Genomic DNA, 26687 nt, shown 5'->3' on the forward strand with positions numbered 1-26687 from the left:
CTTTATATAATAGAGAGAGAGAGAGAGCAGCCAGCACTCCATTGAATCTGGGGATCTCATGCTTCCTAGCTTCCACTTTTACTTGATGAGATACACGCCAAGAATAAATAAAATAAGATTATGTAAGGTGTACACTAAAATCAACTACTAAAGTTAATATAAAATATATGTTAAAATATAAATATATATTAAAAATAGATTAAATTTTATATATATTTATAAATAAATATACTAATAATTAATTTTAGTGTACTTATAATATTTTTGATAATATTATATTTGTTGTATCTAATTATAAAAAAATGTTAAATATTTAAAATTTTTTATACAAATTAAATTAGATAAAATTTAATACCAAATAATAGATACCAGAAAATTAGCCAAATAATATAGATGTTGACCACTCTATCTTTTGGCTTGATACTACTTAACAGATGAGGTTACATTGCATAATTTCATTGCATTGATTTGACTGAAATTATTTTTTATATTAGGTTAAAATTGGTGTTTTTTTACTATTATCGACTACTCAAGAACTATATATTATCAATTACTTTTACACTTTTTGCCTTTCTGGGTCCACCTTCATTTATATATATAATACCTTGCTTGTTTTTGGTATACCATGCATCACATATGTGTGTGAATCTTTTTTCGTTATCTTCCTCCTCTTTTCTGTGAAATTAGGTGCCAAAAAGCGATAAAGACAGGGATTTGGTTTCGACGGGGCAACAAAATCTTGCTGTCCTATGAAATATGATGTTGGCAATCGCTCTAAGAGTATATTTTAACTGATTTACGTGAAATTGACAAAAAAGTCTTTAAATAATTGATGATAAAGAATCACATGTTGAATCTTTGATTAATAGCATCATAAAATTATTATTTTGTATTCTGTACTTATCTTCTGTCTATTAGAAGCATGAATATAACTCAATGAATCTTGAAGAAGTGAAGAATAAAACAAAAAGAAAAAATATAGCAGACTTGTGTTACAAGAAAACAGAATGGTAGTATGAACTGTGATTGAATTTACTGTATATTGATTACATTGAGTTGGTTGTATATATAAGAGATGTCAACTGAGATTAGCTTAAACATACACTAATCACAGCTGGTAAAACTGCTTTGGTACTGTTCCTGCTCACTTTATCTTGTTTGTTACTTTTTCAAGACACTAAATTACTCTCCAAACACACACAATAGTAGTAACAGATTTTCTATCTCCTAAGTCTTCTTCCCAATTAAAATCTGTGAAAGCATACAATCTGAAGTTAGTGCATTTGATAAATTGAATGTATAAGTTAATTATACCTATAATATATAGTATGTTAACCAAAATAATTATAAAAAGAAAATATTCTACCATATATATAACTAATAATTTTTATAACTTTGGGAGGCTATGACCACCCATTGCCATAACTAACATTCGTCCCTATGCTTGACTAGCTAGTAAAATGAGCTTTAAAAAAAATAAATAAAGAAAAGAAAAATTCTTAGGCTCTCACCTTCTTTACAACTTTGGTCTCTGATATGTACCTTTCATATATCTGAAGTGTTTTTTAAAAGCAATATTATTCTTTTTTTTTTCTTTTTCTTTTTGTTGGTTTTTATTTATTCGTAGCAAAAATCTAAACTATATACAGAGAAGCAACCAAACCAAAGTGAAGGAAAGAACTATTTATGAGCAGTAGTGCCATTATTGCCAACCAAGATAATAAACTGATGACCACTTTTTTGTTTTGGATACATACTGAGCTATTGCTTTATCTAATTCCATTACATTCATTTGAAACTGTAGTGATTATATTTGTGTATATTCCTATCATTTGAAATTGTAGATTGATTTAACAACACTAAAATTAAAAGTAAAAATCTCAAAACTACAAGTCTAAATGTCTTATTCGGATATTTATTTTAATTTAATTCTTAATATATCCATTATAAAAAAATTAGAGAAGGGATATTATCATTTTTATTTTAAATATATTTTTTATAAATTTATGTCAATATACAATATAACAAAATTATGTGTGAAGTGACATTATCATAAACGAGAATGGTATTATTATTTTCTCAAAAAATGTTTATTTTGGGTGAAAAGCATACATAAAATCTTTAAAGAAAAATATTATTGATATGTTTCAAAACATATTTTAAGGTAGGGGCTACGCAGTCTTTAATTTGGTGAAGGGTTAATAATGATTTTGGTTCTTAAGGTAGGACTCGAAAATTTTGTTCGTTTTCAATATTTTTTTGTTTATAAAATCGTTTTTAAGTTTTAATTTAATTTTAAAATTATTTTTTTATTAAAATTTTAATTTTTATTACCAAATTACTTCTAACTAAAATATATATATATATATATAAAAGAAAACAGGTTAAAAAAAAAGGAGGAAGGAAATCACGCTGGGGTTTAAGGGAAGAAGACAGGGAAGGGAAGGTGGGGAAGAGAAGGGGAAGAGAATTCGCTGCCGTTGTTCTTCGCGGCTCGCCGTCGCTCCTCGTTGTTCGGGTCCTCGCCGCTGGATCTCGCCGTCAGATCTTGCTGCTGCTCCTCTTCCTCGCTCGACGTCAATACCAGCAGATCCGTGAAGATGGACGTCGCGCACCACTCGCCGTTTCTGCTCCTCCTCCTTGCTCAGTCGCCGGTCATCACTGCTCCTTGTCGGTCGCTGCTGCTCTTCGTCACCGCCGCTGTGCTTCACGTCCTCACCACCGTGCTTCAAAAAAATTATGTTGTTGAATTTTTTTATTTGTGGATTTATTGATTTTTGTTAATTACATTATTTCTGATTATGATTCTATTATTGTTGTTGATTCTAATTCCATTATGCTTCCATGGTTCTGCTTTTATTTTTTCTGCTTCTGATTCTGATTTCATTACCCATTGTTGTTGTTGATGCTTCTGGTTGTTCGCCGCTTCTGTTTCTTTTGTTAGAGAAGGCAAGACTCTGCTTTGTTGTCTTCTGTTTCTTCTGGTCCTCAATGTGTATTGCCTTGTTTATCTTCTGGTTGCCTTGTTTATCTACTTTTATTATCCATGTGTATTGCTTCTGCTTCTACTTCTTGCCTTGTTTATCTGTTTCTAGTTGCTTCTGTTTCTACTTCTTGTCTTGTTTATTTGTTTTTGGTTGCTTTTGTTTTTGTTTCTGTTTCTGCTTCTATGTTGAAGAAGAAGAAAAAGAAGAATAGAAAATGAGGATTTTGGAGAAGAAGGGGAAGAGTATTTTGGTTTGAAAGACGATTTCAAAATCAAGTTAAACCTTAGGGACGAATTTATAAGTAAAAGAAGATTGAAAATGAAAAAAATTTTCAACTCCTATCTTAAAAGCAAAAATTGTAGTTAATCATTTGGTAAAAATACTAAATAGACATCGAACAAATTGGATATATATTTGCCCCAAAATAAAATATGATAAATCAAATAAAATCTACTTAATATACTAAAATTAGGTTTTCCCCCAACTAATGAAGGTGATGTGTCGATTCCTCATGACTCCATTTTCCCTCTAAAATGAATGCATTTTTCTCTATTCTAAATTATTTTATAAAAAATATCTTTATTATAATTATATTATAATTAATATTTAATGAATAATATATAATTATACTAATTTAGAAACATATATTCGTTATAATTATATCAAATCACTATTTAATACATTATTAAACTCCTTATCAATTATATATCAATTGATAATAATAATAATAATAATAATAATAATAATAATAATAATAATAATAATAATAATATATGATAATGATATGATAATGATACCGGTCATGATAATCATGATAAGAATATTTTATTCTAATCATAAAATGATCAAATCTTATGGTATTAATAACGCACATTGATTTTAAATATTTTTAGTCATTTTAATTATATTAATTTTAAAAATATTGATATAATTCTAATTCTTATTCATTATCCAACAACAACAACAACAACAACAACAATAATAATAATAATAACTTGAAAAACTCGGATATAAACTATTTCAATTACCTATGTATTATTATTAATTCAATCAATTATTTTAACTAATTAATTCAATCAATTATTTCTTAATTTATTTTTTTGAATTCAATAAATTAAATAAAATCAATTATACTAATTATTTTTATCAACTAATTGATTTGATTAATTCTTAAAAATATTTTTATTTTATTTATTTAAATACATAAGTTATAATTAATTAGTTATTTAATTTTATTAGGATAAATATCAAATTTTATTCCTAATATAGAAATATTTTATTCCTTCCATTTTTATTTTACCACTATAAAAGATCATATATGCTAGAAGAAAATATCATTTGTTTACCAATTACTCTTTCATTGGATAGCTTTTACAATAATTCTTTTTCTTCCTATGAAGCATCATCGCAAGAAGGCAACTATCGTGGACACAAACCACCACACACTCTCCAACTCCCGTGCTCATCATTCAGAGCAATATATGATATGTTATCCATGAGGCATTTATAAACCATGGTGTTATCATGTATGCATAAATTAAAAAAAATTCGTATTTAAACTTAAGTCATTTATCTGTTTGTGTGGTATATTGTAGTGTAAAATTACTTTCAATTTGTGTTGTACAATAATATTATGGTCTAATTTAAGCTTTTACTTTAGAACTGTGTTATGATTTTATTTCATCATTTTCTCTTAGATATTAAGTTGACGTATTTTTATTTATTATTATTGAAACGGATGTGATATGAAATTAAAAAAAAAAACTCTCACACTGAATTTATTTTATTGTAGTCTTCTATCTCTTCTATTTCATTTTGTTTTCTTCTTATTCATTTTATTTTTTTAATATCATATAATATATTATAATTTATACCAATTAATTAATTATAATTCATTATATCAGTTAGTTTGATTTATTAATTTATAATATGCATGATAAAATAGATCATTTGTTACTTATAACGTTAATTCTTCTAAAATCTAAATCTGAATAATTATATTTTTATTTTTTTATGAACAAAATATTATTAATAATTAACCACTCATACTTTTAATCAAAGTATTTGGATGATTTTTATATTTACTAATATTAATTGTTGATTATTTTTTCGTAAATAAATTGTATTATAATTTTATGTTAGTTCCTAATTGATTAACGATTGATCTTCATGAAGCTATGGTATTCTAAATTTTATATTTTACAAATATTTTATTTAAATGTAATTTTTTAAACATAAAATATATTATTTTTAATAATATTATATTTTTATTTTTTTTAATTATTCTAAATGAATATTTTATCAAATACTAATTAAAGTCATCCTTCCATTTACTTTTATTAATCTATTATCTAACTATTATATAAAATTAAAATCGTATTAATAAATTTAATATTGAAGTTAATTTGGCTTTTTATTTAGAGCATTTTTCGATTTTTTTTAGTCTAATCAACCAAAACTATTCAATTATGAATAGTCACTTTTATCTTATTTTAAATTATTGACTAATTAAAATTACTAAAATTTAATAATAATATTATGTTTTATATTTTTATATTTAGTCCAATCCATCTAAGCTATGTAATAATCACTTCAATTTTTATATTTTATAATGTAAAACTACATACAATAATAGTAAAATAACATAGTAAATTGTCATGTTTTAGTATTAAATATAAAATTAATACGTAAAAAAAATCTATCTACTTAATATACTAAAATTGGATTTTTTTCCAACTAACGAAAGTGAAGTGTCAATTCCTCATGAATTTATTTTTCCTCCAAAATAAAAGTATTATTCTCTCCTAAATTTATTTTTATAAAAGTATCTTTATTATAATTATATTACTATTAACATTTAATGAATAATGTATAATTATACTAATTTAGGAAAATATCTTAATTATAATTATATAAAATCAATATTTAATACATTATCAACTAATGAAAGTGAGGTATCAATATTATTAAACTAATTATCAATCATCAATATTTTTAATTATTCTAATTATATTAATTGATATAGTTATAATTCTCATTCATGTGCAATAATTTTATTAGTAGATAGTTGGTACACACATTAATGATGACTCATTTAATTTAATAATAATAATAATAATAATAATAATAATAATAATAATAATAATAATAATAATAATAATAATAATAGAAAAAAGTATATATGGTACATGCATTGTATTTTAAAAAAATAAAATATATTTTAAAAAGGATTAAAGTATCAATAATAAATTGTGATTGATATCAATATTAATAATTAATTTTTATAATTATCTTTATCTACTAAAAATTACATATAGTCGTATTTCTTTTGTGGTATAAAAAGGTTGTGATTCATAACATTTTTGTGAAATTATATTGCATGGACACAAGATCAATTATTTAACAAATTGAATTTTAATTAATATGTTTTATTTTCTACTCCTAATTTTATTTATTAATATTTTATTTTTTATATTTACAGTAAATATTGAATGTAAAAAAAATAATATTGATTGTTATATATTTTATTTATTTAAAGTCATAATTAAATTTGATATAATTGTAACAAGTATCTACAGTTAATAATAACACGATACTATAATTTTAAATTGTATAATATAATAAAAAAGAACGTAACAATTTATATCTGCTTCCTATATAGCAATAATATTATATATATTTATATATTTCTTCTTTTATCTCTTTTCTAAAAATATTGGCATATAATTAATGTAAATAACATATATAGTGAGTAAGTATTTCTATTGAATTAATCATAAAAGTTAATAAAATATAATGGCATAATTTTCATCTAATTGTAGCAAGTATCTCTATTAAAAATATTGGCTAATTATTACCATGTTATATATATATATAATGAATTTTTACAATTATTTATCATTTACAAAATTCATAATTCAGACATTATTCTTTTTCTATTTTTTATTTTTTATACCTAATGGCTGCTAGCTACGATTCTATCAATAGTATTACCTATGGTAGATTATGTGATGAAAAAGTTTGAAAAAAAAAGGCAAGAATTATAAGATTATGGAAAGTCTTATCCAATTTCGACAAGAGCAAGACGACTTACATAGAAATGGTTCTAATAGATGTTAAAGTTAGTCGATTATTTTTCATGATTCTTTCAAGTGATGTTAGGTCTAATTTATAAATATTTTTTTTCGTATTTTAAATTTATTTGATAAGTAAACCATTGCAATCAAAGACAGTTCCATTTAATAGCTTTATAAGTGCTAGTAGTTTTTATATTTAATTTGTTTTACAGTGTGATAAAATTCATTCTTCAATCAAGAATTATTTGGCAAAGATGTTTGAGAATGAACTGATTGAGGGGAATGTCTATGTCTTCTCAGATTTTGTGATTGAGGAATCAAGCGAAATTTATATTCCGACTGCACACGTATGTAGAATAATTTTTAAGAAAAAGTCACGTATAATAAATACAGTCGATGATCGTAAAATGTCTGACTATCATTTCAATTTTCTTGCTCATGCTGATATATTGAAACAAACAAATGAACAATCCAACTTATTTGGCACGTAGTTAATTTGTATTAATCTACACAAAACTATTTTTTTATATTTTAATAATTTTTGCAAAGAAATCATATAATAGCATTATTTTATCGATAACATAAATTTTAATAATTTATTTATGCAAATGTTTAAAATTGTATTGCAACTTTTTTAAAAGTATATCCTTTTATTAATATATTGTTAGTTTTATCATTTAATATAAAATAAATTGGTAAAATTTATTTAATTTATAAGTAATTTATTATGTTATTCATTTATTTGATGCTTTTAATTTTTTTTCAATTAGATGTTATTGGACTCTTAACTGATAAAAAAGAACTTATATCATGATCAAAAATAGGAAGAAGTGACCATTACATTGTGGTTGATCTTCATGATTTAGAGTATGTGAAATTTTAATATTTCACATAAGATTTTATTTTGTAATAATTATCTATACATATGCAAAATATTTTATCTTTTTTATTATATATTACTACTTATTTCTCTTAATTCTTACTTTTATTTAGAAATAAAAAAATAAGGTGCATACTGTGAGATTAATTTACAATCCAATTATTCAATTATCTACGTGATCACCAAACAATCGAATACATACTTATTCTCCAATTTGCAAAATTTAACAAAGGCATTGATAAGCATATTGGTTTACCTTTTATTTAACATATTTGTTTATGTTATATTTGTAATCATATTATATCTATTTTTATGAATATATCTTTTTAGAAAATACTCTTAGTATTAGCATATGGTGTATTAAATAAATATTAGTACTTTTAAATTATGCAAATGTTTAAAATTGTATTGCATCTTTTTTAAAGGTATATCATTTTATTAATATATTGTTAGTTTTATTGTTTAATATAAAATAAATTGGTAAAAAAAATTTTAATTTATAAGTAATTTATTATGTTATTTATTTATTTGTCCTTAATTTAATACTTTTAATTTATTTTTTTTCAATTAGATGTTATTGGACTCTTGACCGAAAAAGAAGAGCTTATATCATGATTAAAAATAGGAAGAAGTGACCATTACATTGTGGTTGATCTTCATTATTTGGAGTATGTGAAATTTTAATATTTCACGGTAAGATTTTGTTTTGTAACAATTATCTATACATATGCAAAATATTTTATCTTTTTCATTATATATTATTACTTATTTCACTTAATTCTTGCTTTTATTTAGAAATAAAAAAAAATAAGATGCACACTGTGAGATCAATTTACAACTCAATTATTCAATTATCTATGTGATCACCAAACAACCGAATACATATTCTCCAATTTGTAAAATTTAATAAAGGCATTGGTAAGTATATATTGGTTTAACTTTTTATTTAACATATTTGTTTATGTTATATTTGTAATCATATTATATCTATTTTTACGAATATATCTTTTTAAAAAATAATCTTAATATTAGCATATGATGTATTAAATAAATATTAGTAGTTTTAAATTATTTATTAGAGGACTTTGTGCATTAGAATTCTCTAATAATTTGTTATTCATTTTAAGCTGATTTTGATATGTTCTTTTACTTTACGGTAAAACAACATATAAAAAATTGTTAGTGGAAAGTTTTACTAGGTTATTTATGGTCACGTTAAGTATACATATCATATATTGCTCTGAATGATGAGCTGGGAGTTGAAGAGTGTATACTGTATAATAGTTGCCTTATTGTGACGACGCCTCATAGGAAGAAAAAGAATTGTTGTAAAAACTATCCAATGAAAGAGTAATTGGTAAATGAATGATATTTTTTTCTAGCATATATGGTCTTTTATAGTGGTAAAATAAAAATAGAAGGAATAAAATTTTGTATTTTTATATTAGAAATAGAATTTGATATTTATCCTAATAAAATTAAATAACTAATTAGTTATATTTAAATAAATAAAATAAATTAAATAAAAATATTTTTAAGAATTAATCAAATCAATTAGTCAATACAAATAATTAGTATAATTAATTTTATTTGATTTATTGAATTCAAAAAATAAATTAAAAAATAATTGATTGAATTAATTAGTTGATATAATTAATTTATTATAATTGATTGGATTTAATGAATTAAAAAAATAAAAAATTATTACTCGATTGTAGAATAAAAAATAATCATATATATATAAAAAAATAATCATAACAAAAAAATAATTAGCATATGTGACTTAAATTTTTATATGTACAATATATATATATATATATATATATATATTTAGAATTATTTAACAAAATTAATATATATGTATGGATAAATAAAAAAATTATTATAATTTATAAAAATTACACATATGATGACATTAATAATAAAAAAAATTATTGAATGATTGTAGACTCAAAAAAAATTAATTATAATAAAAATTAATTAATTAATATATACAATTTAAATATATTTACATACAATATATATATATATATATATAAAGAAGTATTTAGAATTATTTAAAACAATAAATATATTCTAAAAATAAAAAAATTATTAACTAAACAATTGATATATATATATATATATATAAATAAATACGAAAATTAGTATGATTTATGAATATTATTACGCATATGATGGTATTAATGGAATAACAAAATCAGTATAATTATTGTAGGCTAGAAAAATTATTTATAATAAAAAAATAAAAAAATAATTAATATATGTGACTTAATATATGTGTATTTAAATAAAGATTTAAAATTATTTAAACAAAATAAATAAATATATCCTACAAATAAAAAAATCATTGACTAATCGATTAATATATACTGGTAGTATAAATAAAAAACCATTAAATAAAAAAGAAATAGTATGTTTTTAATTTTGGGAATAAAACGTAAATAATTATAATATAATAATTTGTTTAATTATTAATATTTATAATCGTTATTTTAAATCATAAATTTAGAGAAAAAAGTAGATTAACAAAAACGATTAATAATTATATTAGAGTTGATACACATAACATTAGATTAAAAAAACGTAATTACTACAATTTAAATTAAATAATTTAAAATTATAATTTCAAACTTATCACGTGCATAGTATGAATTATTAAACAATTTATTATCATGTACATGGCACGAATTATTAAACAATTTCTCATGTGTTTTTTTTCCAAAATAAAAATACTATTTTTACTTATAATTATTATTCTTTATCAACTCTTTCATTTAAACACTAATATTATTTATTATTTTTTTTATTTTTATTCCTCACATTTATTAAAAATTTCTTTTCAATAATTTAGGTATTAATTGTTGTTATTTAATTAACTTATTTTAGGTATTTACTTATTAAAATTTTAGGTATTAATTATACCTCAATTACGGTATTAAGATGTTGAACATAATTTCAATTTAATTTTGGATATATATATATATATATATATATATATATATATATATATGATATTTTAGGTATTAATTATTATTATCTATTAATTTATTTTAGGTTTTTAATTATTAAAATATTAGATATTAATTATATTCTATTTACCATGTTAAGCCTTTAGACATAATCCCAATTTAATTTTAGACAATGTAAGAAACAAATATATATATATAATATTAAATTAGAAGAGTATATTTTAATTTTACATAAAATAATATAATAGATATAAAGTATAAATAAATTTATTTGACAAATATAATTATTCATAGTGTGATATTTTATTACGATAACATAGCTTTGTGCATTGACTCCATATATATATATATATATGTGTGTGTGTAGTTTGTTATTTTTCCATTACATGACATATTTATTATTATATTTTAAATTTAGAGTTTCTTTGATCTAACATTCCAGTGAAAGAATAGCAAGCAAAAAAAATGAAAAAAAAAACATGAGAACATTCTAAACATAATTACCGCTAATCTTTTTTTCTTTAGTTTTCAAATATATTATTTATTTTATTTATTTAGAGTAATAACTAAATTTATTATAACCGTAGTAAAATTATCTTTAAACTATTAGTATTATTAGTAAATTTTTAAAATTATTGACATATTATTAGTATATATAATAAGCAGTAAATTTTTTTTCATATTTATTATTTAAAAAATTTATAATTTTCACATAGTCTTTATTCAATTTTTTTTTCATACCTAATGACTATTGACTACGATCCTATTAATAGTATCACCTATAGTAGATTATACGAAGAGAAAGTATGAAAAATAAAGACAAGAATTATAAGGCTATAAAAAGTTCCATTCAAGTTTGACAAGAGTAAGACGGTTTACATAGAAATAGTTCTAATAGATGATAAGATTAATTGATTCATTTACTAAATTTTTTCAAGTAATGCTAAGTTCAATTTATAAATAGAGTTTAATTTTGATGCACTGACAGTGTAAAACGTTTAACATAGTCATACAATCACATCCGTTCTTTTGGATGACCATTCATGCGGTCAATATGAAATGTATTTATTTTTATTGATGTGTCATTACGTAATTGGATACACGTATAAAACTACTTTTACACTGTCAGTACATCAAAATTAAATTCTTATAAATATTTTTAGTTCATATTTTAAGTTAATTTTATAAGTACACCATCTCACAAGTCAAAGACAATTCTTTTTAATAGCTTTGTAAATGCTAATAGTTTTTATATTTAATTTATTTTGCAATACGATAAAATTCATTGTTCAATCAATTAGTCAAAGACAATTCTTTTTAATAGCTTTATAAATGCTAATAGCTTGTCTATTTAATTTGTTTTGCAATACGATAAAATTTATTGTTCAATCAAGAATTATTTGACAAAAATATTTGAGAATAAATTGGTAGAAAGGAAAGTCTATGTCTTCTCAAATTTTAAGATCGAGAAATCAAGCGGAATATGTCTTCTGACTGCACACATATGCAAAATATCCTTTAAGATGGAGTCAGGTATAGTACATTTGGTCGATGATCGTAAAATTCTGGATAATCATTTTAATTTACTTGCTCATGCTGATATATTGAAACAAACAAATGAACGATTCTACTTATTCGATACGTAATTAATTTATATTAACCCACATAAAATTATTTTCCTTTTGATTTTAAGTTTTGCCAAAAAATTGTATAATAGCATCATTTTATCGATAACAAAAATTTTAACAGTTTATTTATGAAAATATTTGAAATTGTATTGTGACTTTTTTTAAAGGTATATCCTTTTATTAATATACTATTGTTAGTTTTATCGTTTAATATAAAATAAATCAGTAAATTCTTTTTATTTTATACACGTTCGAAGTTATAATTTCTTATATTATTCACTCATTTGTCTTTAATTTGGTACTTTTAATTCAATTTTTTTGTTCAATTAGATATTATTAGATTATTGACTAGAAAAGAAACTCATATCAGGGTCAAAAATAGAGAGAAGTGACCAGTACATTGTGATTGATCTTCATGATTTGCAGTATGTAAAATTTTAATATGAATATTTCTTTTGGTTATAATTATCTGTAATGGTGCAAAATTTTTTTCTTTATATATTACTACTTACTCCCTTAATTCTCGCTTTCATTCAAAAATGAGAAAAAAATAAGATGTACACTATGAGATCAATTTACAATCCAATTACTTGATCATCTATGTGATCACCAAGCAACCAAATATATAATTTATTCTCTAATTTATAAAATTTAACAAAGACATTGGTAAACATATTGGTTTCGCATTTATTTATATATTTTATTTATTTATGTTATATTTGTAATTATATTATATATATTTTTATCAATATATTTTTTTTAAAAATATCGTTAGTGTTAGCACATTGTGTATTAAATAAATTAAATGATAGAAACATGTAACTATTTTCTTTTTCAGTCAAGATTAAGTAAAATACTGTAATTTAGACTTGCAATATCAACATATTAATAGTAAAATGAAGAAAAAATGTAATATTATATCAAAAAAATTTTTTAAATCATAATTTAAATATTTTAAACGGAATAACTTCATTTAGAGAATTCATAATTCAATCATAATTTTTATACACTTAATAGCCACATTCGAGTTAATACATTTAATATTATATTTAAAAAAATACGAACAAAGCACATCATATTATTTATTTATTAATTAAATTATTACAATTCAAATTAATTTTAATAGAATAATTTAAAATTATAATTTCAGTTTTATCACGTGCATAGCACGGATTATTACACTTATTTTCTTTTATAAATTACTTTTACATTTTTTGCCTTTTTGGGTCCACCCCCACGTTTCTTGCTTGTTGGTATCATACAAGGAAAAGTTTAGGAGTCAGCAACTTTGTTAAATTCTGACCAGTATATAACCAACAAAGAAAAATGAGCTATTGGATAAAATCTCACACCATTAAAACCATTATTAATAACTATTTGATGGCTACAAATCATAAAAGTTGCTAACCCCTAACATTCTTCATCATACAATAGTATAATACATACCTGCGTGTAAATCGTGTTTCGATATCTTCTTCCTTTTGTGCAAAGTTGTTTAAATTATCGCCAATTTTTATTTTATATTTTATTTTTACCATTATTTGGGTGGAATGCACATAATTGCAAAAGATCCTTCAAATAAATTGATGAAGAATCACATAATGCATGGCTCTATTATTAATAGCACCACAATTTATCGCCCTTATTAATTTGTGTTGGTGTATATCGTACTTATATATATCCCTTTTATTATTGGTGTATATCATTTTTGGCCATACTTAACTAATTTTAAACCATAAATATTAAATTTTTAATTTAAATTTTAAATCTTAAATTTTTAATCTTAAATTTTAATAGTATAAAAATTAAGATGCTAATTTAAAATATGAACTAATATTAATTAAAATAATTGGCCATAATATTTCTCTTCGATAAATTTAAACATGACGATCGCTTTTTGCATGAAATTCTCGCCTCCCATAATACTCTTAATGTGGTGTGGTTAGAGCATGACAAACAGTGATTTTATCATACATTCGATATAAATGACTCATCTAATATTGTGATTCAGGTGCCTTAGCTAAACTCAATTGACAAAAATGACTAAGAAAGGCTCTGCTAGGGTTTCTAAGTAAGAAGAAGACTTGGTGCAGCGTAGCACCAAAAAGGTGAAAACGCGTGTCAACGTTGATCTTAATCAACCAAGCGAGGACATGGAAGTTACTGGTCCTTGTGATGAAAATAAGTCGGGAGCTTCCAAAATCTCGTATAAGGATCCTTACCGTGGCGGGCTCTATCATTGAGGATGAGCATGTTGACATGGAAGAGGTTAATGAAGACATACCGGATCCAGAGAATAGATGGTACCAAGATGCGGATAAAGACACCCATGAAGAGGAACCGTTCAATCCTTGTCCCACCATTCCTATTTCGAAGGAAGAGTTCGACGAGTGGTGTAAACCATGGAGATCGGCACTCTATGTCAAGCTTTTGGGCAAAAGAGTTGGCTTAGGATTTATGGAACAACGTTTAAAGAGAGACTGGGGTAAGAAAGGCTCTATTAATGTTATTGATATGGATCGTGATTATTTTTTGGTTCACTTTGCAGATGCAGAAGACTACTCTCATGCTTTAATGGAAGGACCTTGGATGATTGCCGGACACTATCTCATTGTGCAAAGATGGCGACCTTTTTTCTTGGAATCTGAAAAAGCAGTGAGGAAAATTGCTGCATGGATTCGGATACCAAACCTCCCTATTGAGCTCTATAACCAGAAATTTCTATGGAGAGTTGGGTCTACTATTGGTCACATGCTTAAAATTGACCGGTCAACCTCAATCCATTCTAGAGGACGCTTTGCTAGGATTTGTGTCGAAATTGATCTTGCCAAAAAACTTGTCCCTAGGATCTCGGTTCTTGGATCAGAACTCTATATTGAATATGAAGGACTGCACCAAATTTGCTTCTCCTGCGGCAAGTATGGTCACAGGTCTGATTTGTGCACTGATGAGCCGGTGGGTAAGACGGCGGGCCATGAAGCTGGCGCGGAAGGGAACACTATGGTTTCCGAAGATCCACCATCCGTCGAGACTGAGAACCAAAATGGAAAGAATCAAGATTCTAGCAGTGGTAATCAAGGGAATCAAATTTTCCCTGATTTTGGGGCATGGATGTTAGTTAAACGTAACTTTAGGCGAAAAAAGGGCATGAATAATCAAGGAAATATTGAAGGCATGATTGGTCAAGATCTACCAAATAATCAGGAAAGAGAATATGAGGATGATATGCCCACCAATGCTAATGGCTCACGTTTTATTACTTTGAATGAGGAAGGAATAAATTCTTCGGCTAAGAATTCCATGCAAGAGGAAGCCATTATAGCTTCAAGTGGGCCCGAGGCCTCAAAGGCCTTGATAGTGAATAATAAGAGTCAAATCATTCAAAAAAAAGTCTTACGGGCTGGTGCAGGTAAAAATCCACAAAGTGGTAAAATGGGCCCCTTTAATAAAGTTGGGCCACAAGGATCTGAAAAAGGGTTAAAGCCTAATCCTAAAATGATCATCAAGAATCCTTCCTCCTCTCTTGAAGCTTCCAAGAGCATTGTCACCGTGTCTCCTACGAAGAAGTCTCGTGAAACTAATGATATGGAAGGGGTAGTGATGGAGTATATGCGAAAACTTCAAAGAGAGCAGAATGAGGCTTTTGTTGCTATGAAGCAAGTTGCTACAGGTCGTAAAGGTTTTGTGGTGAGGAATAATCCTCTATTGATGAATGCAAGCTCCTCTGACTCTCATATGAAAATAAAGGCTGTGCGGAGTCCAGGGAAAGATCTCGATAGGCCCCCAGATGAGAGTATGATTGATTCTGGTGGTAAAAAAATCAAAGAGAGGGATTTATCCCTTGGTAAGCAGAATGCAAGTCAGGGTCTCATACCCAGGTGTAACGTTGTCGCTGGTGACTCCCCTATCCTTTTTTGCTTGTTATAATGAATGTTATCTGTTGAAATTGTCGGAGTGCCGGTAGTAAATTTTTTCACTCTCTTATTAGAAACCTCAGAAAAGAATATAGTGCTAATTTCATTATTTTGTTAGAGCCTCAGATAAGTGGGTCGCGTGGCGTTCGGATTAGGAATAATATAAGGTTCGATAGCTCTTTTATTGTTGAAGCTAATGGCAGATCTGGTGGGATCTGGTGCCTCTGGGACTCTGGTACTTGGAAGATTGATGTCCTGGATCATAATAGCCAGATGGTGCATCTCAAGGTTGTTGGTGGTGACTCGACCCCCTGGCTCCTATCTGTGGTGTATGGTAGCCCCCATCGCGTTAACAGAAGAATCCTTTGGAGTAATTTGCGATCCCTGGCGGGTAATATTACCATTCATTGGTGTCTCCTAGGTGATTTCAATGCTACGCTCCACGATTATGAACGAAGGGGAGGCTCTACTAATGTTGTTCATAGTGCTTGTCCTGATTTCCAGAGTTGTATCTCAGATTGTGGGCTTATTGATCTGGGTTTTGTGGGTTGGCCATTTACTTGGAGAAGAGGTAACATTGTTGATAGATTGGATAGAGGGTTGAGCAATTTGGAGTGGCAATTATCATTCCTTGAGGCATTTGTCTAATTTTAATTCTGATCACTCTCCTATTTGTCTGCAACCACCCACTGCTTCCTTTCAAAATAGGAATCGGAGGCCTTTTCGGTTTGTTGCGGCTTGGCTGGCTCATCCAAATTTTTTAAATTTGGTTTCTAATTCCTGGGATGTCTCTTCTTCTTGGAACAATGGTGTTGTCAGCTTTAAAAATTCTTTAAAAGATTGGAATAAAAATATTTTTGGGGATATTTTCAAGAGAAAAAGAACTCTCCTGAAAAGGCTTCAAGGTATTACCTCCAGTTTGGCTACTAGTGTTAATCGTAATTATTTTCTAGAGAACCTTTAGAATTAGCTTTTGGAAGAATATGAGGAGGTTCTGACTCATGAAGAATTACTTTGGTTTCAAAAATCAAGATGTAAGTGGATTGAATTTGGTGACCGAAACACAAAATTTTTCCATGGCTCAACTATGGTTAGGAGAAGAAGGAATAAAGTAACTTCCTTCATTGATGATTTTGGTAATTTGATCACTGAGCCAAAGTTATTAGAAGACTTAGCTAAGAATTTTTTTGTGAATCTTTATAAGGACTCCTTACCTGATGTTCCCTTTATTCTCAGTAATTCATTCCCTAACGTTAGTAGTGAAGAGCTCAACCAGATCGGCAGCATGGTTTCTAATATGGAGATTAAGGAAGTTATTTTTAATATGGGAAGTTTTAAAGCACCGGGAAGAGATGGCCTCCAAGCTGTTTTTTATCAAAATCAATGGGATCGTGTTGGAACTGATCTGTGCTCCTTGGTGCAACAAATTTTTGTGGAGCCAGAAAAAGTTGGGGAAATTAATGAAACCCTTATCACCCTTATTCCTAAATCTGATCCGGTTACCAGCCTCAGGCAAATGCGCCCCATCAGTCTTTGTAATGTCACTTATAAAGTGGTTACCAAGATTATTGGTAATCGACTGCGGAAGCTCATGAACAATATTGTCCAGCCCACCCAGGTGATTCATTCAATGAGAAATAAAAAAGGTTTGAGAGGGTGGATGGCTATCAAAATTGATTTGGAGAAGGCTTATGATAGGCTCAAGTGGAGTTTTGTTAAAGACACGCTCAAGAATATTGGTTTCCCTTCTCAGATGGTTAATCTTATTCTTCATTGCATTTCTACAGCCAGAATGAGAGTTTTATAGAATGGTGAAGAACTTGATGAATTTACTCCTTCTAGAGACATTCCTCAAGGAGACCCCATCTCCCCTTATATTTTTGTCCTCTGTATAGAAAGGCTCTCTCAGCTCATTAATGCGGCAGTTGATCATGGCTTCTGAAAACCTATTCGCCTTAAAAGGGATGGGCCTGCCTTATCTCATTTGTGTTTTGCGGATGATCTCATTCTTTTCTCAAAAGTTAGACTTGAATAAGCTGAGATTATTAACAAGTGCTTGGCAGCCTTTTGTGATAGTTCTGGTCAGAGAGTTAGCCAGGAAAAAACTAGAGTTTTCTTCTCCAAAAATGTGGGTAACAATGTGCGCGCCGAAATCAGTAGTGCTCTGCACTTCTCCAGGACGGATGATCTCGGTAAATACTTGGGGGTTCCTCTCCTACATTCCAAAGTTTCGAAGCATACTTTCAACGATATCATTAACAAGTTGAATGCGAGATTAAATTCTTGGAAGGCCTCATCCTTATCCTTAACTGGCAGAGCGACTCTGGTGAAATCTGTTCTTTCTTCTTTACCTACTTATACTATGCAAACTGCTTTGTTACCTGTCTCTACTTGTAATGTTATTGATCGTAAATGTAAGAGTTTTCTTTGGGGTGAAACTAACAGCTCCAGAAGGATTCACCTTCTAAGCTGGGATAAAGTTTGCAAGCCTAAAAAGTCAGGAGGGTTAAGTATTCGCCACGCCAGTACTATGAACCACGCGTTCATGGTAAAAGCGGGTTGGGGCCTAGTAGAAAGGAGGGATTCTCTTTGGGCGAAGGTGGTTCGCTCAAAATACAACGGAGGGAATGACATTATTCCAAGAGTGGAAAGGAAGAGACAAGAATCAAATTTTTGGAAAGGCATTTGCAGAGTTTGGCCTAAAGTTCAACAGAACCACATCTGGAGAATTGGAGATGGATCCAAAATTAATCTTTGGAACCATAATTGGGTCTCTGAGTTAGGGCTGTTGGTGCAACATGCTAATCAGGTTAGTTGTAATATTGATGAGTTTAGTTTTCTTACGGACTTTCTTTTGGTCACAGGGAACTGGGATGTGGGGAAGCTGGAGACTTGGCTGGCCGAGGATGTTATTAAAAAGATCGTGGCTATTGCACCCCCCTCACCTTGGAAACAAAGTGATCATATTGCTTGGAACCTTTCCTCAGATGGAGCCTTCAACTTTAAGAAGACATACCAGAAGCTCAACGGAGACTCTTCTAGTCAGAATGATAGGTTGTTCAGCCTGATCTGGTCTTGGAAAGGACCTGAAAGGATCCGGTCTTTTATGTGGATGACCTATCACGGTGCTATCTTGACAAATTTGGAAAGAACCCGACGTTACCTTTCCAATACTGCAACCTGTCCGCGTTGCAACACTTGTGATGAATCCATCATTCATGTCCTCCGCGATTGTCAGTTTGCTAGGAGAATCTGGGTTCCCATTTTACGTAACATTGGTCTTGTGAGTTTCTTCAATCTGAACCTTTACGACTGGTTGATGCTAGATCTTACCTGAAAAGGAGATTGGCCTTGTCTCTTTGGAGTTACTATCTCCTCCCTATGGTATTTTCGTAATAAGTTTGTTTTTGACAATGATAATACTCCAGCCTCTGTGTGGCTGGTTCAAGTGAGGGTACGTCATAGTGAGTTCAATAAACTTATCAATAAGTTTCAACATTCACAATCTAATGTTCCGACAGAAAGCAGATTGGTCACTTTTTGAAGGGATTCACTTGCAATTTGGGGAGTTGCTCTATAATGCAAGCAGAACTCTGGAGTATTATTCATGGCTTACAAGTTATGACTGCTAATAATATCACAAACATCATTGTGGAGTCAGATTCTATCTTGGCTTTAAACTTCATCAAAAAAGGGTGTCCTGATTCCCATCCTTGTGCTCCTGTGGTTGCTGATATCTGCATGTTAGTAGGTCGTATTCCTAATATTCAATGGTCCCATACTCTTTGCGAAGCAAATTTTGTAGTGGATCATCTTGCCAAAAAAGGACATGAATTGTCTTTTGGTGTCCACCTCTTTATGCTGCTCCTCCATGATTATTCAGGTATTCCTTTTGTAAGGGGTTATAATTAGTTTTAGGTCCTCGATCCCCTGTTCATCAAAAAAAAAAAAAAAATCTAATATTGCGATTAGAAGGCATAACATTTTTTTAGTTAAAATAATACATACTTATATATATATAGTAAGTATGCTTGTGCTTGACTAATAAAATGAACTTTAGTTAAAAAACTAAACAAAGAAAATCTTAAGTTAATAAGTTCTCATATTCTTCCCATCTTTGGCCTCTATATGTACCTTTCATATATATCCGAACTGTTTTTTAAAGCAATACTCTTCTTCTTCGGTTCTTATCTTTATTCATTTTCCCTTTTTCTTTTTGGTATCAAAATTAAAACTACGAAGTAACAAAGTAACCAACCAATATGAAGTAAAGAACTATTTATCATCATCAATTCAGTACTGTTAATTATTGCTATTAGTCATGCTATACATTTGTAAAAAAAATCTAGAATTCCCGTGATCTTATTTTATAAGAATAAATATTTATATATTATAATAAAAAAATTTTAAAATTAAATAAATAAATCAAAATATGAAAAATATCTATAAAGAATATCTAAAAATATATGGGTTAGTATTTAAAAACATCTAAAATAATATCTATGAAAAATTATCTAAAATTTGTAATGTATGTCAACTCAAAAACACTTATAAATAAACCATCGTAATACTCATTTTAATCAACTGATAAATTTCAAATGTCTTTATATTTTCTTCTTAATTAGTTTATTAATAATATAACTAGCAATTTTTTCTAACCATTCATTTAAATTGTTTTTTCATCAAAATTAATCATTCTAGTTTTACTACAACATTATTCAAAATCATAATACACAAAACCAACTTCAATCTATTATATAAAACTAACAAATGTGAAGCAAGCGAATAAGTAAGTAGAAAGAATAATGTGTAGGAAAAGAAATGATATTTTTTGTTTTTAATATTGGAAAAGAAGGTGTATTTTGTTGGATGATAGAAAAAAAATTATATCACAAAGTTATGAAAGAGAAGTAAAAAAATTGGAGGGTTAAATTTAAAAAATCACAAATCTAATTCTTATATTTGTGTTTGTAATTTTTTTTTTTTGAATCACAAATCTAAAAGTTAGTTATGATTTTTTTTATTTTTTTTAAATTATAAATTCTAAGGTCAAATTTGTGTATTGATAAAATTTCATTATAAAATCTGACCCTTAAATTATTTATCTCCACATTAAAAAACACTCAACTTATCCACACTAATCAATAACACATCATATTTATCCATTTCAAACAAAATTAGCCAAGACATGAAGGTATCGTCCTCCATGTTTATCATATTGAAAGTATCTCCCAAACCATAATACACAGAAAATTAAACTGTTTAATAAAACTAACAATTGCCAAGCAAGTAAATAAGTAAGTAGAGAGAATAAACTGTTTGTCACATTGAAAGTATCTCCCAAACATTGTTAATTTAAAGATTAAAATTTTCATTCTCCCATTAACATCACACATTAACGATAAATCAGCTCTGATCTCGTAATAGATAAATACATTGATATATAAAGATACACACATATCTATGCTTAAATGAAAAATAATTTATTAGCACAACCAACACCAAACCAACATGACAAATTGACATGCACGAGCATGTGCTGCCACACGGAATTATTTGATTCTCTATAAAATTAATCGTTACATATCTGGATAAATAAATCACAGAATTTCACCTACATCACTTGTAGTTGGAATTGTAGTGAGAATAGCTGTGAGAAGATCAAGGTAGAGTGGTAACTGCGCCAAGGCATAGAAAGCTACGGGTACGGAAGTGGCAAAGTATAAAGGGAACAGGATTGACTTGTATTTGTGGTTAACAAGAAAGAAATGGCCAGAGCAGAACGACACAAACATGGTTATGATGGAAACAAACAGAGAACTCAGCCCTGCAAGCAGTTTCAGTGGCAAACTCCTTCGAAAATCCTTCGCCACCTTTCTTGAGGTCAGGATGGAAAGGAACATTATGAGTCACCACTTCATCGGCTTTTTTTTTGGAGTCACCATTCTATCAACACTTGTCTTTGTAAAAATTTTAGGATCATTTACAACTATCTTCCATATGTTGTAATCAATTGATTGAATGAAGATCAGCATCATTTCTTTTCAATAGGCATAGTTCTTTTTATTAAAGAAAGAAAGCCTTTTGTTTGACTGACCATCTATTAGAATGTAGGCCACAATATTAGTGCCCAAGTTGTTAGTCATTGAACCTTTCCTCCAAACTGTAAAATTTGATTCTTGAGACCTAACTCTTAATACCAATTGAAAGTTCTTGATGGCCTAGAGAAAGGAGGGAATTGAATCTATGACCTTTAAAACTTGATTGATAAAGCTTCAAACCAGAACTTATAATTTTGCTTCTGTTTAGTTTGCGTATTGGATTATGCATGAGACAATTTCATTTTGTCTCATAAATCGTGAAAAATAGAATCAGAACAAGGAAAAAGAAGATGACACAGTCATATATCCTGATTCAGTTGCCATGTGCAATGCAACCTACATCCAATCTCCACTACAACGTTAGTGAAATTTTACTATCTTTTCAAGTATTACATACATCAATTCCCAAGGACTCAACATAATCTTATCAGGGACTCCAAGCTTTAACATAAACTTGACTTAGTTATGTAACTACTTAGACTCTCAACACATAAGTGCTTACCCAACTTAACAAAGAATATCTCTCAAGTACATGATGCAAAACAGAAATACAACTAAAAGAAATTTGAAATCACTCTTGGCTTTTCTCTCCAAGTATTTCTCATAGCATTTTCTCTCAATGACTTTTCTCAATGCCTCACTTTCATGTCTTTTATCACTGAATAAAAATAAAGAAAGATACAACATTGAAACAAAATATTAAATAATAAACCATGAAAGAGATGATGATTCACAGCTTTGATGCTTTAAATTGACCGAATTCAACATTCTCTAAAAAAGCTCTCCATCTTGGCGGAATATTTCTTTGATGTAGAAATATTGTCCAAAATGTTGAATTCTCACATAGAACCTCTCAATGAAACTCAAAACTCTAGTTCTCTCCTTGTCTTTCTTTTGAAAACCATTTTCCTTTCTATATCATCTCTCTTTCCACAACTGATCGAGACTTCCTTCAAAAAGTCAACTTTTTGAATTTTGAGCTAGTTCATTTCTCTTTCTTTCTTTTCATTGCATTAGGCCATAAAATCAAGGATTTGAATTAGAGTAAGCCCACGTAGAAGAGAGATGAGCAGTGGGTTTGCCAAATCCAAACCATTAAATTTATGCTTTGACTCCAAATAACAAGATTAACCATTGATTTGCAACAGAATTAAATAGATCTCTCTTTTTTCTTAGTTACTCAAAATTGCATGTGCAGAAAAAAGATAGATTACATAAGTAATTGACTTGTATGTTAATAAAAATCTTTTACTTTTATCTTCTGACTAAGCTTGCTTTGAGCAATCTGATCTTTGCTCTAATTCTGATTTGACATAGCCTCCATTTTTTTTTCATTTCTTCTTTGATGATGGCAAAAAAAGTGAATTCCCTTTTTCTCTCTCTGTGCTGTATCCGAATGAGCAACACTCCAACAACAATAAACTTTTTTTCCTTTAATTTAGGTCATGAGCTTTACAATGAGCTTGGCTTTGTTTCAATATCCAAGGTACAAGTTTAATGGGCTTCTTATTCAAATTTGGGCTTGCATCACCAATTAACACATAACTTAATCGGGCTATTCACCAAACTTTAACATGTTTGTAAACATCAACTATTTGTTATTATTTATTAAACTCAATGATCTACTCTTTAATGACAAACATAGTTTCTAAGGTGATAGTCAAAGGAATTAACATAGACAAGTTTCAGTAACTTCTCTTTGATGATACCACATATTCTGATGTGCTCCCCTTTCTTTCATTATGATTGATCCTCCTTTATGTATGTTTTTCTACAATTTTCTGTTTGTACACATAGAAAATACATCTATACAAAACAAGCAAATGTTGCAAAAAAATTATCTTGTTTAGCAACATGGTAAGCATTAATTCAGCAATACAAATAAAATAGACTCATCACACATTTTCTTTTCACAAAACCAATTAAACAGCACCCAAAACAGCCATATAAAACAGATATAACACTAAAACCCTAAAACAACCATTTAAACGGCACTACTCCTTAATCAATGATGCGTGAGCATCTTTCCTATCTTTTCTTAGTGAATTTGCATCTAAATTGTTGAGTTTAATAAGGAATTAATTATCTTTTAGCCAATATGGATGCTACTTTGAGTCTTTTGCAATTTTGTTTACTTTAGGTAGCATTCGGCGGAATTTGATGGAGTTTCTGCAGCACAAGAATCAAAGGAGATGGCAGCGAGGAGCGACGCGTACGCGTAACTAACGCGTACGCATGAATTTGGGGGTATCCATGGCGACGCGTGCACGTGCTTGACGTGTACGCGTGATTTGAAGATTTGCTCAGCGACGCGTGCGCGTAACCGACGCGTCCGCGTGAGTCGCAGAAAAGACCATCGACGCGTACGCGTGACTGACGCGTACGCGTGACATGCGCCACATGCGGAAAACGTAGAAAAACGCTGGGGGCGATTTCTGGGCTGTTTTGACCCAGTTTCCAGCCCAAAAAACACATATTAGAAGCTGCAGAATGGACAAAACAAGTGGTCCCCACCCATCAATGGAAGACTTGATTATTTAGTTAATTTTTTATTTAAATTCAAATTTGAATTCTAGGAAAATATATTATTTTTAATTTTAAAAATTAGATTTTAAATTTATTAGGATTAGTTATAAAAGGGAGAAGAAACCTCTCTTTTGGGAGGTCCCGGGGAGACAAACACAACATTATTCCAATTCCAATTTACAATCTTTATTTTTCTCTGAACCATGAGCAATTAATCCTCCATTGTTAAGATTAGGAGCTCTATCTATTTGTATGGATTGATTTTATTGCTTTTTCTATTTTAATTTATGTATGGATTTATAATTTAAGAATTATTTTCGTTCTTTATTTTATGAATTTGGGTGGAACGGAAGTATGACCCTCTTTCTAAATGTGTTCTTGTATAACTTGGAAAAGCTCTTTACTTGAACAACAGTTTGAAAACATATTCTCCTAAATTTTAATTATCTGGATTTAACGGGATACGTGATATATAATCCTTTTATTTTTGGGTAATTAGAATTTTTGTGGCATATAAACTGGAATTTGATCATGTAGCTTCTAATTGGAATTAATTGACCAAGGAATTGACAGTTAATGAATTTTAGAGGAGACTAAAAAGATCTAAGGAATTAGGGTCTAGTCACATATAGTTTGCCATAAATTAAATCCATACATAATTAAAATAGTTAGTAAGAAAAGTTAATCCAGAAAAATAGATAACTCTAAAGGCTTAACTGCTTTCTCTATATTTTATTTCTCACCTATTCACCTGCCTGTCTTCAACTTTGAATTTACTTTTTAATGTTTTAAACTTCCAAACACTATTTTCTATTTGTCTAACTAAACCTATCAAACACTATTGTTGCTTAATCCATCAATCCTCGTAGGATCGACCCTTACTCACGTAAGGTATTACTTGGTATGACCCGGTGCACTTGCCGGTTAGTTTGTGGTTAGAAATTCCGCACCAAGTTTTTGGCGCCGTTGCCGGAGATTGACTGTGATTAACAACTATTAATTGCTTTATTGTTTAGATTAGGCGTTTTAATTTTAATTTTATTTAAATATTGTTTTATTATTTTTCAAAAAAAATAATAATATAAAATAAAAAAAAATTTAAAATTTTTCCTTGTTTTCTTCCTTTTCGTTCATAACCCCCCGCTTGTCTTCGTTTTGGTTTGACTTTACTTTTTCTTTCTTTTCTTTTTATTAATTTTTAATTTTTATTTTCTTGTTTTCAAAACTTTGGTTCGTTCTTCATTTATTTATTTATTTTTATTTTCTTTTATTTTCATTTTTTTCTTTTCATTAATTTTTATTTTTTTATATTTTATTAGTTTTATTTTATTTTTGTTTCTAAAAAAATATTTAATAATAATCTAATACTAGTAATTTTTCTTAACTTTTGAAATTAAGTTTGGTGTCTCCTAATTAGTTTTATTTTAATTTTTAGAATTCTGTTATTTCTTCTTTTCTTTCCTGTTTACCACATGGTGCGTTTAATTCTGTTTGGTGTTTTGTGCTAAGGAAAAATAATGGAGAGAGAGCATATGGGTTACTACTCACACCCAAGTAGTAATTCATATGATTGTGGATGGAGGAACTACCCAAATTTTAGTTG

The 26687-nt window shown here is 28.1% G+C and overlaps 1 protein-coding gene across 1 annotated transcript; it reads left to right on the forward strand.

Annotated features, from left to right (window-relative positions):
• Positions 1–14630: 14630 nt before the first annotated feature.
• Positions 14631–17105, forward strand: LOC148550253 (uncharacterized). The gene is made up of 2 exons (XM_088494393.1): positions 14631–16421; positions 16661–17105. Exons 1-2 carry the CDS (start codon positions 14719–14721, stop codon positions 17103–17105), a joined length of 2148 nt encoding a protein of 715 aa, XP_088350519.1. The 5' UTR covers positions 14631–14718.
• The last annotated feature ends 9582 nt before the right edge of the window (positions 17106–26687 follow it).

The sequence above is a fragment of the Arachis ipaensis genome, chromosome B7 (genome assembly GCF_059453495.1).
Source record: "Arachis ipaensis isolate K30076 ecotype BB chromosome B7, ASM5945349v1, whole genome shotgun sequence".
Taxonomy (NCBI): Eukaryota; Viridiplantae; Streptophyta; class Magnoliopsida; order Fabales; family Fabaceae; genus Arachis; species Arachis ipaensis.

Excerpts from the sequence above, each read along its gene's own strand:
- LOC148550253 (XM_088494393.1), top strand. The coding sequence starts at position 14,719 with ATGAAAATAAGTCGGGAGCTTCCAAAATCTCGTATAAGGATCCTTACC. Across the intron at positions 16,422-16,660 it reads AGTCAGGGTCTCATACCCAG|ATCTGGTGGGATCTGGTGCC; the intron begins GTGTAACGTTGT and ends AGCTAATGGCAG.